At 36.0% G+C, this 20141-nt stretch overlaps 2 protein-coding genes across 2 annotated transcripts; one reads left to right on the top strand and one right to left on the bottom strand.

Moving 5' to 3' along the window:
- LOC109022319 (squalene epoxidase 3-like) lies at window positions 1–4012 on the top strand. Its single transcript, XM_019005194.2, has 8 exons — window positions 1–620; window positions 1251–1362; window positions 1556–1730; window positions 1908–2076; window positions 2319–2537; window positions 2710–2985; window positions 3222–3500; window positions 3670–4012. Exons 1-8 carry the CDS (start codon window positions 39–41, stop codon window positions 3805–3807), a joined length of 1950 nt encoding a protein of 649 aa, XP_018860739.1. The 5' UTR covers window positions 1–38; the 3' UTR covers window positions 3808–4012.
- Window positions 4013–5951: 1939 nt separating this feature from the next.
- Window positions 5952–8856, bottom strand: LOC108982405 (pentatricopeptide repeat-containing protein At3g49710). The gene has a single exon (XM_018953778.2). It carries the CDS (start codon window positions 8420–8422, stop codon window positions 6260–6262), a length of 2163 nt encoding a protein of 720 aa, XP_018809323.2. The 5' UTR covers window positions 8423–8856; the 3' UTR covers window positions 5952–6259.
- Between the last annotated feature and the right edge of the window lie 11285 nt (window positions 8857–20141).

Here is a 20141-nt window from a genome sequence, read left to right as displayed (position 1 = left end):
AAAGGGCAAAAAGACAATAACCAATTCCAAGGTCCCTTATGAGGCAGTCAGCCATTTCTTACCCACCACAATGGCACAACAATCTCAAGTTTCACAGTTGCTGCTATAAATCCACCGATTCACATGCACATTTACATTCACGGCCACGACCATATCTTCTTCACCACCGCTGCGTTGTAATCTCTCTCTATAAAGCCTCGTTGCCTCCTAAATTCTCACCATCCACATCCATATTACTTAGAAGAACCAGAACAAGAGCCGGTATTGCGAGCAGGGTAGAGGGTGAAACGGAGGATTTGATCCAACCCATTTGTTCTTCCTCTTTTTCTTCATCTGGGTCTCATTGTTTCATCCCGCTGAACACAATGATGGCTATCGACCAGCACGTGCTCTGGGCCTTCTTTGCCTCCCTGTTCGGCTTCGTTCTTCTCTACTCTCTCCGTCGTTGGAATTGTAGCAATGCCAACAAGAAACAGCTCAAGAAGAAGAGTTTTCCGGAAGAATGCGCGAAACAGAGCTTTAGCGATGGAGAATCTCGCCCATTGGAGGGCTCTGGCACCGACGTTATCATCGTCGGCGCCGGTGTAGCCGGTGCCGCCCTCGCTTACACCCTCGGCAAGGTAATTGTTTCTTTTTTTCTCAAGACAATAAAGAACTTCTAAAATTTGAAAATTCTCGACTTGAATTCTTTTTCCATGGGCACGAAAATTGGTGGGTCTTTTGAAATTTCCGGTATTATGAAACCAGAGAATTCTGGATAGCATATATATAGGCACTGATCAAATTCAGGTATCCGGCGTCAAGGCTTGAAAATAATTTTTTTTAATTAATTTTCGCTTACTTTTATTTTATTGGGGAATCTGGGTCGGTGAATATGTGTGGAAGTAAATTACGCAAGTACAATGATAATATAAAATTGTATTAGATAGTTTAATCAATAGGAAGATAGTTTAATCAATAGGAATTGGAAGCTTGACTGAATGCATTGTGTTTCAAGGGAGGTGACAGCCACCTCACAAGTGATTTAAGATTTACCAGTATTGGAGTTTTATCGCATGTAGCGGCATCTAATTATTAATGATTTCCTGTGATTTACTAGACATAATAGATGTAAACCGTGTTACGAAGTTCTTGTGTTTAAAGTTGCCTACTTTACCTGCAATATCACCCCTCAACAACCACTTACCTTTAAATTGTTGATTTATTTCCTTTTACAAGTAGAATCGAAATTTTTTTGCAACTAATTGCAGGACGGAAGACGGGTTCATGTGATTGAAAGAGACTTGACAGAGCCAGACCGAATTGTCGGTGAACTTCTGCAGCCTGGGGGATACCTAAAACTAATTGAATTGGGCCTTGAAGGTATGCTTGGTAGTTCACATCGTTATTGTAATTTCCTGTATCCTTCAAGTACAATAAAACCTTTTTAAGGATGACTGCAAACATGGTTGTGAACTGACTCTTGTTCCAAGGAGAATTTGTTGGCGTTGGTTTAATGATTACTTAGTATTGATTTTGGTTGTGTATTGGTGACACAATTGTGCTTGGATATCAGATTGTGTTGAGGAAATTGACGCTCAGCGAGTGGTTGGATATGCTCTCTTCAAGGATGGGAAAAATGCTAGACTGTCTTACCCTTTGGAAAAGTTTCATTCAGATGTGGCTGGAAGGAGCTTCCACAACGGGCGTTTTATACAAAGGATGAGAGAAAAAGCTGCCACTCTTCCCAAGTAATATTTCTTGCTGCTTACTTTCAACTTCGCATAGTAAAGTTTTATGCTATTCTTGCTCCATGAATCTCCTACACTGTAGGTTGTTAAAATATTGCTTTGTGCACATTCCACTTTTCTTGAATTTGGTCTTCAAGGTTTGCACTGTACTAAGCACATAGTTATGTCCTTGTTCAGTGTGCAATTGGAACAAGGTACAGTTACATCCCTGCTTGAAGGAAATGGGACCGTTAAGGGGGTTCAGTACAAAACGAAGGATGGCCAAGAACATAAAGCTTATGCTCCTCTTACAATTGTGTGTGATGGTTGTTTCTCAAATCTGCGCCGCTCTCTTTGTAACCCTAAGGTGAAGTTACCATCTTGGAACTATCTGATAGTTACAGTTTGCCTGGTGCAGTTAGAGTTGAGTTGGGAATTGTTCATTGATCATATTTGGACAGTTATAATATATATTATCATAATCCAAGGTCTAGAGAAATTTTTTTTTTTTTTTTGCATACACATCTACTATTTTGCGGTTGGGCATATGCGTTCTTGCTCCATTCTATATTGAGACTGACTCTGTGGAAAACTAACATTTTTCAACAGGTAGACGTGCCATCTTGTTTTGTGGGTTTAGTCTTGGAGAACTGTGAACTTCCATTTGCAAATCATGGACATGTCATTTTAGCCGACCCTTCACCCATCTTGTTTTATCCAATCAGTAGTACTGAGGTTCGCTGTTTGGTTGATGTACCTGGTCAGAAATTACCTTCTGTTGCTAATGGCGAAATGGCCAACTATTTGAAAACGGTGGTGGCTCCACAGGTATCTAATTTTTTTTTTTTGTAAATGATCTTTGATTTTGAAGTCCACGACTCAATTCCAATGGCAGTACCACTATTACTGTATTTGGTATTTTTCATCCTTGTTTTGCGTTGGCTTCAACAAGAACATCTGTTCCTGCACCTTGGATTAATCTAGAGAATTTCAATTACAGATTCCAGCTGAGCTTAAGGAGGCCTTCATATCTGCAGTTGATAAAGGAAATATTAGAACCATGCCAAATAGAAGCATGCCAGCGGATCCTCTTCCTACTCCGGGAGCCCTTCTAATGGGTGATGCTTTCAACATGCGGCATCCTCTAACTGGAGGTGGGATGACTGTGGCACTTTCCGATATTGTCGTACTCCAAGATCTTCTTAAGCCACTGCGTGACCTGAATGATGCACCTTCATTGTCCAAGTATCTTGAATCCTTTTACACCTTGCGAAAGGTAAACTCTCTAGAACAAAAAGTGTATTGCTGCATGTATTGCTTATTCATGTGGTGCTAGTAGAATTGGATGGCAAAGTGTTCTTTCCTTTGTTTCTGAATTGCTTTGTCATATGATGATGTTTGAAAAGTCAAGGAACCTTTTTTATTTTTTTGGTAGAAGTTAAGGAACCTTTAAATGTCCAAGGGATGTTAATTCACGCTAACATTGTTGTATGATATGGTTTGTCATTATAGCCGGTGGCCTCTACAATAAACACTCTGGCTGGTGCCCTCTACAAGGTGTTTTCTTCTTCACCTGATCAGGCAAGGAAGGAGATGCGCCAAGCATGTTTTGACTATTTAAGCCTTGGGGGCATATTTTCAACAGGACCAGTAGCTTTACTCTCTGGTCTAAACCCACGTCCATTAAATTTAGTTCTCCATTTCTTTGCGGTTGCAATATATGGTGTTGGTCGTCTGCTACTACCATTTCCTTCACCCAAAGGCATGTGGATTGGAGCTAGGTTGATTTCGGTGCGTATTCCAAATCTTTTTTTTTTTTTTTTTGTAGAATGCCAAGTCCAAATAGTTATTCTATCCTTTTTTCTTTTTGTTTTTACATCTATAGGCATGAATTAATAATCTCATCTGTATAAATAAATATCCCCTACAATGCCTATTGAACAACTTTTGTACTTTTCAGAGTGCATCCAGTATAATATTTCCCATTATCAAGGCAGAAGGAGTGAGACAGATGTTCTTCCCTGCAACCGTTTCAGCATACTATAGAGCTCCTCCTATCAAGCAAGACATCGAAAAGGATATGGCAGAGATCAAGTAGCTGAGGCTTTGTTGCAGTCGAGTGAAAGCAGAGAGTCATCACAAGCAAGCAAATATATGTATACAGACAAAAGGGGGTGGGTAGGGGGGATTGATGGAATTTAATGTATCTATTTCCACTAGAGGGCATGGCATAATTGTTTATACATTGAGACCGCTATAAACTGCAGTAACTATATGAACAATCATTCTGTTAGAACTCAAAATTATGCATTTGCTCTTTAACTTATAGAAAATGTGAAGAAACTCCTTTAAAGAAAAAAGTAATTTTCATCAGAGAATCTGGATAACTATGTTATGGGCTTACTTCCCAATCCAAACTCTCGCCTTTTTTCGTTGGTAATTATCGTCAACTATGTGTGTGAGGACTGTGGAGCAGCTCCTAGATTATCTTGAAGTGTTGCTACTAAGCCTCACTTTATGTATGGGACCAACCAACTAGGCCTTGGATTTCAGAAAAAGTATTTGTGTGAATTATGTTCCTGGTGATTATGAGGTGAATGCAACTGTAGCTCGACAACTACGTAGAACCTTCGTGACCCTGATGCAAGCCAAGATCCAAGTTGGCCAAAGAACAACCACTAGCAGAGATATGAAGAAAATTACACCAGCTTTGGTTTGAGGAAGCCATTCATATCTCTTGTTCTGTGCGGCTCATGATAACCACACGGTCTGCAAGTAGTGTTTGAGAACAACAGAAATAATAGATAAATATGTTACACACCGGTCACCGGGCTTGATGCTCCGGCAACACAAGGAATGTGAGGGCTCAGGGGTGATCAGCTTCTCCGATGCCTAAGTCAAATTTTTTTATTTTATCTTTAGAGAGTAAGTATTTATGTTTTATAAACAATTTTTCTCCGACTCACGTTCCCCACAATAATTAACAATTTCCCTTTAACTTCAACTCTGCCACCTCTCTCTTCCACTCTGTCTTCGTCTAAAATGCACGACACACAGGTGACACAAATAGATCTAAGATCCAAATCATCAATGCGGTCTTGCCATTTACTCATCTGAGGTAAAAAGCACCACTATTCAAACTCCTTTTCAGCAACCCAAAGTTAAATTGGTGAACAGAACCAACTATTTTTTGATAAGTTACTTGGTTCTTGGGTGTGCTTGCTTTATTGATTAACACATGTTTTTAGTTAGTATATGTATATTTGGACAAGATAGAGAAGCAATTAGTAAGGTTCAAGGTAAATTTATCTGGCCCCGTTTCTGTTAGAAGAAAATAGAAGAAATTTCGCTGCTTATCTTTTTACTTGGGAATGAACATACAAATCCGTTGGCCTGTTATGCATGGACTTTAGGAACTTTATCCTGATTTTAAACTACTGAATTATTGGAAAGTACAGAGTTTTTATTTTTTATTTTTTAAGGAACTATATGTATAGGAAAACTTCCGATGATGCAGTGCACGGGATCAGAGTTTATTCTGCAGGGGTGGGTCCGAAAAGCAATGCGAGTTTTAGAAAATGATATTTTTTGGATTTCAAAAGTTTTTGGGGTCAAACTATTATGTTTAAGAATAATCCTATTTTTTTATATGTAAATCTAAACTTTTAGTTATGAAAAAACTTCAATACATATATTTTTAGAATTTGAAAAAAAATAAATAAATAACTATGGGTTCTTATTGGTTTTATGGTGGTGAAAGGGCTACTTAAATTCTTCAATTCTCCATTATAACTAAGGAGATGTTTAGTAATGACAATCTCCTATATATGTTTCTACTTCCCTCTAATTTGCATCCTTGCACACACCATCTATGAGAGGACCCTATAGCATTAGGATTAAACTTTCCTATTGGACATATGTACGCCTTCGAAAGGTTTCTAGATGTAATTTTCTTGGTTCTGTTATTCCTTCTGGATAATTTCATGAAAATCTATTGCTGGCAGGTCATGCTTGATCCCAACATTCCAAATGTTTTTGTCTATGTAAGCTTGATCTTTTCGGATTTGTGATAACATATTATTCTCTCGTACGTGCAACAAAGCCACAAAAGTAAAATTGTCCGGTTCTCATATAAAACGTTGTCTGTAGTCTGCGGTGGGTGATTAGCTTTTGTGCAACAGATGTTAACGACATTACCTGATGTTCTGTAACTTTGTTCTAAACATTGTATACAAACATGTGTTACCGAACAGTTTCTACTGGTTATAAACTTATAACTTGTGATCTGCAGTAGGCAAAGTCAAAGAAAGAATGGAAATTCTACATTTTCATCGGTTCAAGAGTGAAAATGATGTGAATTAACGCAAAATCTCAAGAGACTGCTTAACAATTTTGGTGAGTTTTGGTATTTTGGTCGGTGAATCGATAACCTTGATTCACAAGTCACTGATATCATGCCTTCTATGGGGGCCGATACAGCATGGGCGTGCCTGTTCTTCTGTTGTAAAAGCATAGTTCGGTTCCCTCATTCTAACCGATAAAATCTATTACTACCAATAATCCCCACAAGAGCATCGTCCTTCCTTAAAGCAGTGAAACCTGCGAGAATCTCTAACGGTAATTTCCCTACCGGAAATGGCAGAGATTACTTTAATTGCATTGTGGCAATCCCCACAAATTCTTAGGTTCTTCACCACAAGTATTGGCTCCCCATCTTTAGTAGAGATCAGCCCAAATGCAACTGCTAGCTTCTCACTGTGATGCCCTAACCTAATCTCCTCTCCCTGCACCGTTTCATCATTTTTTACCAAAGCCCATCTCACATCTGGCACATACCCTGCTCGCTTCATCTTCCACGACATCCCCTCCAAGTATTCATGAATTTCCTTAATCATTGGGTGTGAACTATCTTCAGCCACAAACACATGTATCCTCTTATTCACCTCTATCCAACTACAACCTGGTTTCTTCTTCACACCTCTATCTCGCATAAGCTTTCGAATTGTTGCTACCTCTTCCCATTTGCCAGCACTGGCATAAATATTAGCAAGCATGACATATGGAGCAGCATTTGAAGGTTCCAACTGAAGAAAGTGATTGCCAGACTTTACAGCTAGCTCCATGTTTCCATGCGTTCTACAGGCACCGAGTAATGCAGCCCAACCAATGTAGCCAGGACTAAATGGCATTGTCTCAATCAGCCTTTCAGCTTCACTCAATTTTCCTGCACGACCCAAAAGATCTATCATGCATGTATAATGCTCTGCTTCTGGTTCAATTCCAAACTTCTCCTTCATCATATTGAAATAACTCTGACCCTCCTCAACTTTCCCGGTATGTGCACATGCAGAAAGGACAGAGATGAAGGTTATGTTAGAAGGCACAATATCTGTCTCCAGCATTTGTTGAAAAAGACGTAATGATTCTGTTCCAATACCATGTTGGGCATAACCCGCAATCATTGAATTCAAAGAGACAGTATTACGATCTGGCATCCTATCAAATAGCCTCCTTGCATCTTGAAGATTCCCACATTTTGAGTACATTGCAATCAAGGCATTATTCACTGAAATTCGATTTGAAGGAATCTCAGATTTAATTGCCAGTGCATGAATCTGTTTTCCTTGAGAGGGAGATGACAAATTGGAGCATGCACTAATGACACAGACGAAACTACAATCATCAGGGCGGTAACCGACACGCTGCATCTGCCGGAAGCAGTCAAGAGCATCTTCAGAGAAATTCACATTCTGTGAAAATCCCGAAATCATTGTGTTATATAGAACCAAATCTGGGCCAGGAATCTCTTCAAATACTTTGCCACTAAGTGACATACCACCCCTGCACTTGGAATATAGATCAATCAAACCGCTACCCACATGAGAATTCTGGTGAAACCCAGTTTTTATCAACTTAGCATGAAACTGAAGCCCACCCAACAAATCCTCCACACACGTAAATGCAGTCAAAACACTCGCCAAAGTGAACATATCAACGTCAAATCCCCTTCGTTCCATTTCCTGAAACAATCCCAGCGCTTTTGATCCTTCCCTATGCTGGCCATAAGCCACGATCATTGAATTCCAAGACACCTCATCTCTAATCTCCCCCATCCCATAAAACAATTGCTTCGCCTCCTCCAGAAACCCATTTTTACTATAAAATGTTACAAGCGCATTGTTAACCGAAACATAAGAATCCAACCCACCGGACACCGCCAAAGAGTGCAATTGCCTAATCATGCCAATGTCATCACAGCAGGCCGTGATCACCCCAGACAAAGTGAAGCCATCCATGTGAAGACCCGTCTCTCTCATCTCCGTGAACACACCTAACGCGGATTCACAATCGCCGCGATCGGCATAGGCAGAAATGAGAGTGTTATACGAGACAAGGTCCGGTTGGGGGATTTGATCGAACAACTGGTGGGCAACATCAGTCTTAGATTCTTTTGCGTAGGCTGCGATGATGGCATTGAAGGAGAAAACATTGGGGTCTGGGGTGCAGTCGAAGGCGTGTCGGGCGGTGGAGAGGCGGCCAGATTTGGAGTAGAGAAGGATGAAGTGGTTGGAGAGGTAGGTGGAGGGAGGGACGAGGGACTTGACGTAGAGGGCGTGGAGGGACTTGCCAGTGAGGAGTTCTTTCTGGGCAATGCATGTTTTCAAAAGGTTACGAAAGGTTTGGAGGGAACATGACCATGAGATTTGGTTCATCTAATGCCCTTACCTACAACTGTCTTTACCTTAGGCAAACGCACGGTCGTGTTTAAATACAAGCAACCGCGGTGAGATTTTTTTAACTCTATGTTGTTACTTCGTCCATCCTCTGTTTGGCTGCTCAGACAATCTAGGAGTTTTTTACTTTAGGAAGGTAAAGACGTCGTTGCTCGTGCAAAGACTGGTTCTGGGAAGACCTTTGCGTATCTCCTTCCATTGCTTCAGAAGCTGTTTACTGATAATGGTTCAAAGAACAAGCTTGCTCCGAGTGCATTTACTCTTGTCCCAACTCGAGAACTGTGTCAACAGCTATAATTTAAGTATCTTTTGTTTGATTCTCTTGTTAACTCGTGTTGGTTCTAAATTTTGCTTCCAGCGGGCTGCACGAGCAGGACCTCCTGATGTTCTGGTTTCCACACCTGCTTGTATACCAAAATGCTTGTCAGCTGCTGGTCTACTTCTATCAGCATCCCTAGCGTTGTCAATGCCTTCTTATGTCTGTCACATCAAGGTCTATTTCTACTGTGTACTTGTGCCACTTCACTTATTTTGGTACTTTTAGTGTTTCATGAAACAAAAAATCTATTCAACTTTTTACTATTCATACAACCTCCACACTCCACATTATTTTTAATTTTTACTATTTTTTTCTTTTATTAAATATTTATTATATAAATAATGAATAAATAATTTAAAATAATTTAAAAAGAATAAACTCAAAAAAAAATTTAAAAAAATATTAAAAATTTAAAAAATTTAAAAAAATGTGGAGTGTGGAGTGTGGTAGAGGTTGTGTAGCAAAACTCTTTATGAAAAAGCGGGTCTCGAATTCGAAATCTAAAATTTGTTCCAAATAATATAATATTTTTTTATTTTTTTAAATATATTTTTTTAATCATCATAAATATTTAAAAAATAAATAAAAAATTCATAACATCATTAAAAAATATTTTTATAGACTTTAGTAACCTCGTGAAAATACTATAAGTTTTTACGATTCGACCAATCGCGTAGGTTTTAGTTTATGAGTATAGTCAGAATTATCACTCACTATGGTGCTATAAGTGAGATTTTTAATTATTTCAGGTAATTAGAAGTGTCAGAATATGTTATGGTCTACGTCATTAAACTCAGTTAATTATTTAGGATTTTATGGCGCAATAACTCATTTTCATATTTTCAGACGAAATGCCTATTTGAAATTGCGAATTGTTTTTAGGAGCACTTCAGGATTGATTTTCGGTAATTGATTTTCCCTATAAGCTAATATGAATATTTAGGATTTTTCAGTACTAAGTTTATTATTCACTTTCTAGAGTGAATAGTTACCTCAGTAAGCACACCTATTGCAGTGTTTTCAAAATCACAGTGTGGAATGTCCAAATTATATTAGAAACATTTTATTTGGACACTTGGCAAGATCTTAGCCACACATAGTTAATAGTATTAGAAAGTTGGTACCATGAAGAACGTTTGATAGATTTGAATGAATCAATGTGTGAGATCATGTTACCTAATCAAAAATCATATTCCATCCGACCAATCAAATTGTGCCAAACCAAAGAGAATTTTCACCCTAGTGAAATCCTATAGGGTTGAAATCCAACTGAGAACCCAAAAGCATGGTGGAAACCAAAATGCTAAATGGTTTTATCCAAACCATAAAGTTGACCTCCAAAAAACCTAAATGAATCAGTTTCTAGCATTGTGTTTAATCGCTTGATTAAATTACTTCTACATGCTATTAATCATTCAAATTGGTGTTAGAACATCATTATATAACCTTGTTAACCTTGAAAATTTGATTGGACCAAAAAATATTGAATTTGGGCTTGATAGCAATCCAAACCCTTTTAAACTCCAAAATTTAGGCCCATTAAGGCCCACGAATTTGGTCATCTTAACATTATTTTTTGACTAAGCAAGTTCACTTCCCACATGGCTAACCAGATTTGTTCAAGATGGACTAGAGGATTTTTGAAGTAAAAAGTTAATGAGTCACCTCACTCTTTCACTTCTACACTCCACCAAGAGAAATATCTTGGGCTGATTTTTGTATAATGTAATGGGAAAAAAAGGCCAACACTCAAGTTTTATTTCAGTCATGTCCCTTTCCATAACTTGTGTAAGAGGCTCTCCAGTCCACTTCCCACAAAAAACAACCATTCTTTACACTTTTCCTTGATAGAACATAAAAAGCACTCTCGAACAACTTTTCTAAACTACTTTGCACGCCTGATTCTAAGATTTTGTAAGTATTTTCTCACACGTTTCCTTGATAAAAGTGGTTCATTCTTGAGTTTAGTTTACGTGGATATCTTATTTGTTTCATTTGGAGATCATTTAATTGGTTAAAAATTCTTTAAACCCTAGAAAGGTCTTTTTGGGCGATAAACTGGAGAGTGTTATATTTTGGAGATTTTGACCAAGTTAATGAATAGATCTTGGTCCAAAATTTTTATGGAGTGCTTTTAACATGTGTATATGATTATTTGTTCAGGAGTTGTTACATGATTAAAAGTTTTGGTGAAAGATTTTCTTAGATCTAGAAACTTAAAAACTGGAAGAGGAAAAACAATTTTTATTCTAAGATAATTTAAATCTTTTATGGTTTAATCTTATTGCAATGATTTTGATATTTTTACTCGAGGATCCTAAGCCTCTTAAATACATGTTAGAATTTTGTTTTAAAGATATTTTATGTTAGTTTCAAAGATATGAAATTTTATGCAATGAGATATTTAGTTAGGCCAAAGTGATGATGTTCTTGGCTAAATTCATATTTTGGATGATTTGTAACCATGTGATCTTGGGTTTAAAGCTAGATCTGTTTTAGGACACCATTTTAAACTATGTGATGTTTTGGTTTGAAGATCACATCTTTTTAAATCTCGGATCAAGAGGTTGATCAAAACAAGTTAGAAACAAAAATCTATTTTGAACTTGGAAGAAAAACCGAAAAGGTCAAGTATGGTTTTAGTGATTTTGATGAATTTTGTTTATGATTCAAAACATAATTATTCTTAAAAATATGTTATGAGTATATTAGAAGAAAAGTTTTGGTTTAATTATGAGTTTTGAAATTTGAAATAATTGCAACAAAAATCAAGAGAAATAACTTATGTAAGTTTCGGCCCCTATAGAGTTTTAATAGTTGTGTTTAGTTTTAAATTTTTTTGAATTAATATTTGAGTTTAGGATAAAATTTACATGAGTTATGTAAATTTTGGTGATTTTTTGAGTTAAGATGCAAAATCCTTAAGTTAGGGATAAAATAGTCATGTTCCCACATGTAAATTTTGGTGATTTTCATATTTCTAATTGTTAGTGATTAAGTTCTAAGTTTTAGAAATCACTACTTTCAGTTTCTCATGATTGCACTTGAATTTTGTCTAGAAATGCGAAGATCGAGGTAAGTTAGTTTTTAACTTACTATCAGTTTAATGTGTATAAGTAATAAGTAAAGAAACTACAGTGTATGTATGAATGTTATCATATGTGTCATGCCAAATCATTACATATTTATCTGTTACACAGAATTTATTCTGTCACAAATTATTAATCTGTTACACAATATATTCTGTCATGTATTACTATACATTGCAAGTATGTCATGTTAAGTTAAGTATGCCATTTGTTACATGTATATCATGTCATTTAGTATTCATTATTGCAAGTATGTCATGTTAAGTATGTTGTTTGTTACATGTTATGCCATGTTACAATATATTTCTATCTCAAGTAAGTCATATCTTTTGAGTTACATTCAAGTCAGTTATGTCTAGGATACTCACGATGTAATCAATATAATTGTCTAGAGCATCTCCATTTGTAATTCACGCGAGGTACTTCTGGCGAAATCATTTTGATTGTCAGAATTCAGTTCAAGTTCAGTTATGTAGATACTTCTGGTGTAATCATGCAGATTGTTAGGATATCTCATTTAAAATATTTATGATGGAATCATTTTGATTGTTTGAGTATCTCTGACGAAATATGTTGGAATCATTCTGATTGTTCACTATTCCTGACGAAGCGACTGACGAAATCATTTTGGTTGTCAGAATTCAAGTTCAAGTTCATGTTGAGTAAAAAATTCAATTAAAGTTCAGTTATGTAGTCACTCCTAGCGTAATCATTCTGATTATTAGGGTATCTCATTTAAAATACTCATGATGGAATCATTTTGATTGTTAGAATTCAAGTCCAAGTTCATGTTAAGTAAAGAAGTCAGTTCAAGTTCATGTAAAGTCAAGTTTCAGTTCAAGTTCCAGTTCATGTCAAGTTAAGTTTCAGTTCAAGTCCAAATTCATGTTAAGTAAAGTTTCAGATCAGTTCATATCAAGTCAACTCTTAGTTTAAGTCCAGTTCAGTTTAAACAAGCCAAGTTTAGTTCACATTTCAGTTTAAGTTATGTCAGTTATGTTATATTGTATGTCAAGTTATACTATAATTACTTATGATTTTGATTATGCATTTATACTTTTATTGCCATGCATGCATCATTAACTTGTGAGAAGGTTTTTTGTTAACTTGTTGAGATTTATAATCAAATCTTACTGTAGTAGTCTCAACTATCATTCTCTCCGAATAGTTAATCTTATTACAGGATCTGAAGGAGAACCGGTAATCGATTAACTGGAAACAGTCAACTAAGAGACAGTGCGACGTAAATGACAATATAATAGTTACCTTATATTACTACTTGTGTTTATGGAGTTCAATCTCCTACACTCTTTTGAACACATCCATTTTGGACTAGTATTGTGATATCAGTTGTTTAGTATGTCATTATGTATGAAGTATACTTTAAGTATTTATTTCAGTTTTGTGGATAGTATAGCCAAAGAAAAAAATTATTCGTTGCAAATATTACATAATACTAAATTCATATTAGGAACATGACATCTTATATGTCATGAACGGGGTAGATAATCTTGTGTTGCATGTCTCAACGCTTCACATGTCTATCCAATCCCAAGCAGAATTTGAAGGCATCGCAATTTATTTGCATTCGTGATGTTGAGAAATTGAAGAAGTTGGTTTTACACATTCCCTTCATCTTGACTTTGCCAGAAGTGGGAAATATTAAGGATGAGATTATCCCAAAAAATGTTTAGCAATTTTGGGTAAAATTGATATGCTCATTTCAGTAATTATTAGAAAAACTATCTTGCCTTTCGACTAATTTTTCTTTGGCCATGTACCTTAGTACTTCTGCGTAGGAATCATATTATTTTGTATGAGTAATGGGCACTCTTAAGATAATCATAAGGGCCAAACTCCTTGGGGTAAGCTCCAGTGATAAAGATCTTAGTTTTAGTGGTATGCTCATTCCAGGTCTAAGGTTCAAATCCTTGGGTGCAAACAATTTCTTAGGACGATAGGACTGGGTGAATTTTCCCTTGAATTACCCAATGTGTACTTGCCGAAACTCCTTGCCAAGAGCCTCTGCAATCTCAGGATTAGTCAGGACTTTTTTCTCAGACACCATGGTGCCAATAAAAAAAAAATTGTAACTACATGTTGAAATCATCTCTACTTGTTTCTCGCCATTGTCAACATATTTCATGATTTCTCTCATCTTTCTTGCAAAGACGGAATGTTGTAATATCTCTAGCTATACAATTTTTTCAAGTAAAATAAACCTGACTGCAGGCAACATTAGTCAGCCACGTCCTGCTATTTATGCATTCCTATCTCCATCTTCAAATCAATGATGAAAACAAGTTCATATGTTTTTATATAATGTGTTTGAGTTACTTTTGTTATTGCACCGCATTTTGTGAAAGTTAAGGTGAATTGTCTGTCTAATTTTCTTAAGTAATTTTGGGTACATTGACCTGTATGGATTTGTTTTATGTTCATTAATCCCCCATATATGCACACTTATCTTTTAATATGTTTAGACAATGAGGATCATTTTAGTAATGAGCTTAATGTCTTGTTTCTTTTGTTTTCAGATTTCATGTGGTGGTCGTGATAAATTACTTCACATCCTTGCCCTCTTGAAGTTGGAGTTGGTTCAAAAGAAAGTTATGATTTCTATGGAGCCATGAGAAAAAAAAAAAAGAAAAAGAGCCCATGGAGAGAAAAGGAAAGATAAAAATGAGTTTCTATGCAAAAGAGAGTGAGGTTAAGAGGGCTTTCTTAGCAGATCACACAATGATTTTTCTTGTCTATAAAGAGTCTTATCTCAATCTTGATGAAACTAACCAGTCTCTTCTTAGTTTAATTGTTTTTTTGTTGCAAGATTTTGAGGATGTATTCTCAAAGGAGATGTCAAATGAGTTGCCACCCATTAAAGGTATTGAGTATTAGATTGATTTTATACTCGAGGCTGCTATTCCAAATTGACTAGTCTATAGGAGTAATCTAAATGAGACAAAGAAGCCTCAAAAGCAAGTTGAGGATTTAATGAGCAAAGGGTACGTGAGAGAAAGCATGAGCCCATGTGTAATACCAGTGCTACTATTGCCAAAGAATGATGGAATGTGGAAGATGTGCGTTGATTGCAAGGCGGTCAACGATAGCACAATAAAGTATTGCCATCCTATTCCTAGATTCGATTATATGCTTAATGAATTGCATTACTCATATATTTTCAGTAAAATTGATCTTAAAAGTGGGTACCATCAAATTAGAATGAAAGAGGGTGATAAATGAAAAACTGTTTTTAAGACAAATTATGAGCTTTATAAATGTTTGGTTATGCCATTTGGACTTACAAATGCGCCTAGTACTTAGATTAATGAACCATGTCCTACGTGCGTTCATAGGCAAGTTTGTGATTGTGTACTTTGACGATATCCAAGTGTACAACGAGGACTTAAATGAACATATTGAGCATTTAAGATATGTGTTTGATGTGTTGAAATGTGAAAAGTTGTATGCCAATTTTAAGAAATGTACATTTTGCATGGAAAAAGTTGTTTTTCTTGATAATGTTGTTAGTACAAAAAATATTGAGATGGATGAAAAAAAGTCAAGGCCATCAAGTAATGGCCAACGCTTAAGAGCATCACTGGGGTAAGAAGCTTTCGTGGCTTAGCTAGCTTTTATTGGCGTTTTGTTAAAGATTTTATCACCATTACTGCACCACTCATTGAAGTAATTAAAACGAATGTTGGGTTTCATTGGGGTGTTGATCAAGAGAATGTTTTTACTACTATCAAAGAAAGGTTGTGCTTTGCACCTGTGTTAGCATTACCTGACTTTAATAAAACTTTTGAGATTGAATATGATGCCTCAGGAATAGAGATTGAAGCCGTTTTGATGCAGGATAGGCGGCCTATAGCCTTCTTTAGTGAGAAGCTAAGTGAGGCATCCCTAAAGTACCTACTTATGACAAAGAACTTTATGCTATTGTTCGTGCTTTAGAGACTTGGCAGCACTACTTGTGGCCTAGAGAATTCGTGGTCCACATCGATCATGAATCATTGAAACATCTCAAGGATCAAGGTAAGTTAAATAAAAGGCATGCTAGATGGATGAAATATATTGTGACCTTTCCATATGTCATACGTTACAAGCAAGGTAAGGATAACATTGTTGCTGATGCGTTATCCTGGAGGTATGTCCTTCTTACTTCTTTGAGTGCGAAAATGCTTGAATTTGAATATGTGAAAGACATGCATGCCGATGATGTTGACTTTTCTTATGTATATATGTCATGTGATAAGGTGGCAATTGGTAAGTTTTACAAGTAAGATGGTTATTTGTTTAAAGAAAGCAAAATTTGTGTGCCAAGTTGTTCTATGCGTGAGTTATTGGTGCGTAAAGCACATGATGGCGGGATTAATGAGAAACTTTGGTGTCAAGAAAACTTTAGACATTTTGCATGAACATTTCTTTTGGTCTAAGATGAAGATTGACGTCAATCGCATTTGTGGAAGATGCATTACATGTAGAAAGGTCAAATCTAAGATTTTGCCACATGAGTTGTATACACTCTTACCCGTTCCTAGTGAGCCATAGGTAGACATATCTATGGACTTTGTTTTAGGGCTGCCTAGGACAAAAAAGAGTAGAGATTCTATTTTTGTGGTTGTGGATAGATTTAGTAAGATGACACATTTCATTACATGCCATAAAACAGCTGATGCCACAAACATAGCGGATTTATTTTTTAAGGAGATAGTGCGACTTCATGGTGTACCAAGGAGTATTGTTTTTGATAGGGATGTTAAATTCCTTAGCAACTTTTGGAAGTTGTTGTAGGGGAAATTAGGTACTGAGCTCTTATTTTCCACTACTTATCATCTATAGATTGATGGTCAGACTGAAGTAGTTAATAGAAGTTTAACTCAGCTTTTACGCACTGTTGTTCATAAGAATTTAAAAACTTGGGAGGATTATTCTCCATTTATAGAGTTTGCATATAATAGGACCATGCATACAACTACTTCATATTCTCCTTTTGAAATTGTTTATGGTTTTAATCCACTTACTCCTTAGACTTGATGCCTTTACCTGTTGGTGGCAGGAGTAGCTTGGATGGACAGAAGAAGACAGAGTTAGTGAAGTCATTTCATGAGATGGTATGGCTTCAAATTGTCCAAAAGAATGAGAGGTTTGCTTCCCAAGCTAATAAAGGGCGAATGCGTGTCATTTTTAAACCAGGAGATTGGATTTGGGTTTACATACGCAAAGAAAGATTCTCAACCCATAGACGGACTAAGTTGCATCCTCGAGGAGATGGACCAATCCAAATTCTTGAGAAAATTAATGACAATGCATATAAAGTGGATATTCCAGGTAAGTACAATGTGTCTGCTACTTTCAATGTTTCTGACCTTTCTCCTTTTGATTTAAGTGAAGATTCAAGGTCGAATCTTTTTGAGGAGAGGAGGAATGATGGGCACCAACATGGACCTAGTCTTAAAGATCCTTTACAAGTTTCAAATGGGCCAATTACAAAATTAATAGTTAAAAAGATCAAGGAAGCAATGCAAGAATTGGTGCAATCCACTTGGGATAAAGCTGGTAAGAACCCAACACACAAGATGGGCTTTAAAGAAGAAGAACCGGTTTTGATCCACTTGATACAAGTTGTGGAAGACATGACTTAGAGTTATTGTTTGGGCCTATTGTTATTGAAAACTTTCAATTTGTTTAAATCATTTAAATGATTTATTTTATTAATTTAGAATAATTGGGTTTGAGGATGCTTGACCCACATATGTTTTATGAACTAGGGTTCCAAAAGAAGTTTTTAAGAGTAGTTTAGAGATTGTTTTAATTTTCAGCTAGGGTTTCTTTTGGGAATGTTGGATTTTGTTCAAGGGTATTTTGGGAACAAGTGGGCTTTATCTTGGCCTAGGGTATATTTTTTTTTAGGGGAAAGGATATATAAGTTACTTTAGCTGCAACATTGTTCATTAGTTTTATGAAATTTAATGAATTTATTCATTATGAGTTGAGTTTATCTCTTCTTGTTCTTGAATGAACTTTTGAACTTATCAAGAGCAAATCACAACATTTGTGACATTCTTCTTTATAATTTAGGTTCTTGAGATAGGTTCTTTAACGAGTCTAAATTTTCATATAATCTAGGTTCTTGAAACGAGTTTCTCAACGGGTCTAAATTTTTCATTGGCTTGATTTTGACTTTCTTGGATAAGTTTTCAAATTGATTGAGGGTCCAAGGGACTTCATTCCCATGTGTTTATATTAGACCATCAAAGACAAGTTTCTTATACCTGTCATTGATGAGCTGCTTGATGAAGTTTTCAGAGCACAAGTGTTTTCTAAGTTGGATCTAAGAGCTCGTTATCATCAGATTCGTGTTAGAGAACAAGACATACCAAAGGCAGTTTTTAGAACTCATGAGAGCCATTATGAGTTTTTAGTCATGCATTTTGGCTTTACAAATGAACCAATCACTTTCCAAGGGTTAGTGAATGATATATTCAAACTCTTTTTGAGAAAATTTATTTTAGTGTTCTTTGATGACATACTGATGTATAGTAAAAATGTTGATGATCATGTTTTACATTTGAAGTCTGTATTGGAAGTTTTGAGGCAACACACTTTGTATGCTAAGATGTCAAAGTGTAAGTTTGGGGCTACTGAGATTGCGTACTTGGGCCACATCATTTCAGGCAAGGGCTGCATGCAAATCCTTCTAAAACAGTAGCTATGGTAGAGTGGCCTATTCCCAAAACTTTGAAGTCTTTGAGGGGATTTTTAGGTCTTATAGGCTATTACAGGAAGTTTAAAAGGAATTATGGTTCTATTGCAGCTCCATTGACTGTTTTATTGAAGAAAAATTTCTTTCATTGGGATGAAGTAGCTGCATTGGCATTCAAGCAGTTGAAGAAAGCTGTGAGTCATCCTCCAGTTTTAAGACTGCCAGACTTTTTCAAAGTATTCACAATTGAATGTGATGTTTCAGGCATTGGCTTGGGGGTATTTCTTATGCAAGACGGCCAGCCTATTGCCTTTTACAACAAGGCCTTAAAGGGAAAGACTTTATTGCTATTTACTTATGAAAAATAGTTGTTAGCTTTTGTCTCTGTAGTTAGTAGATGGAGACTTTACCTTTTGGGACATACTTTTAAGGTCAAGATTGACCAATAAGCTTTGAAGTATTTGCTTAAACAAAAGATTGGGACTCAAGCTCAACTGTAACGCCCCGATCTCGCACGGGTCGGAGAGTTACTTCCTATCACTTACTCTCACATTTCAATAATATAATTATAAACTCTAAATTCTCAATATCATAAAGAAATTTCGATTCAAAACTAATTTCCTCAATATAACCAATTTTCCAAAATGTCAAGTCATCATAACACAAAAAAATTTCTTAATAAAAATCGCCAATACTCATAAAAAAACTTTCTATACTTAATCCACTATTCTTAAATCATCTCACCCAAACCTTCAAAATCTTGATCCCCGGTTGAAATATCCAAAATTATCTGAAAAATATTGTGAAGATAAGAGGTGAGTTATCAACAACTTAGCAAGTAGAGAGCATATACTAGCATGTAAATATGCGCATTTATAAAGTTTGGTATGCAGAACAAAACATTTGTTTTCAGAATTCAGAAACAACATATTTACTTTCGGAATGCATAAACTAACTTAGTATAAAACATTAGAGCGAAATTTTCATAAAAACAAACTTGTTCACAAAAAGAGAAATTCTTTGGCATATCCAAACTAAAACATTAAATTCATATAATCTCATAGTATCACATCGGGACAAATAACATGTTTAACCTCCGTAGTAGGGTTATAAACTACCATTATACTCGTGGTTGGGCCGTATACCATGTTTCACCCTCGTGGTAGGGTTATAAACCATCATTATACCCCGTGGCTGGGCCATATTCCATGTTTCACCCCGTGGCTAGCCCTTAACAGAAACAGAACGGAACATTATCGAAATTAGATCGCATTCAGATACAGAATCAGAACTTTATGTCAAGGTTTTCAGATAACACATCATATCAAAACAAAATACTAAAGCTTCAGATCAGTTCACATGTTCAAAATAAACATAATCCAAAACAACTTCATTTATTCATAACAAAAACTTTTAAATTTTCATATTCGCTCTTTTTGCATAGTTCAGAAACAGAATGTAAAAAATTAGTTCCAGTCTACACTAGTTATGACAGAAAATACTTTCTCTTATATAGAATTTATGCATATGTTGAATAAACATCTGAGGTCGTTTTCAGATTTCTTTTAAAAAACAAACATGCTT

The sequence above is a fragment of the Juglans regia genome, chromosome 8 (genome assembly GCF_001411555.2).
Source record: "Juglans regia cultivar Chandler chromosome 8, Walnut 2.0, whole genome shotgun sequence".
Classification (NCBI taxonomy): domain Eukaryota; kingdom Viridiplantae; phylum Streptophyta; class Magnoliopsida; order Fagales; family Juglandaceae; genus Juglans; species Juglans regia.
Note: the sequence above shows the minus strand (reverse complement) of the source record. Positions and strands in the feature narration are given on the sequence as shown.

What these genes read in the sequence shown, in the direction of transcription:
- LOC109022319 (XM_019005194.2), top strand. Translation starts at nt 39, where the DNA reads ATGAGGCAGTCAGCCATTTCTTACCCACCACAATGGCACAACAATCTC. An exon ending in AAAGCTGCCACTCTTCCCAA is followed by an intron (nt 1,731 to 1,907) that starts GTAATATTTCTT and finishes GTCCTTGTTCAG; the next exon opens with TGTGCAATTGGAACAAGGTA. An exon ending in GCTCTCTTTGTAACCCTAAG is followed by an intron (nt 2,077 to 2,318) that starts GTGAAGTTACCA and finishes ATTTTTCAACAG; the next exon opens with GTAGACGTGCCATCTTGTTT.
- LOC108982405 (XM_018953778.2), bottom strand. Translation starts at nt 8,422, where the DNA reads ATGAACCAAATCTCATGGTCATGTTCCCTCCAAACCTTTCGTAACCTT.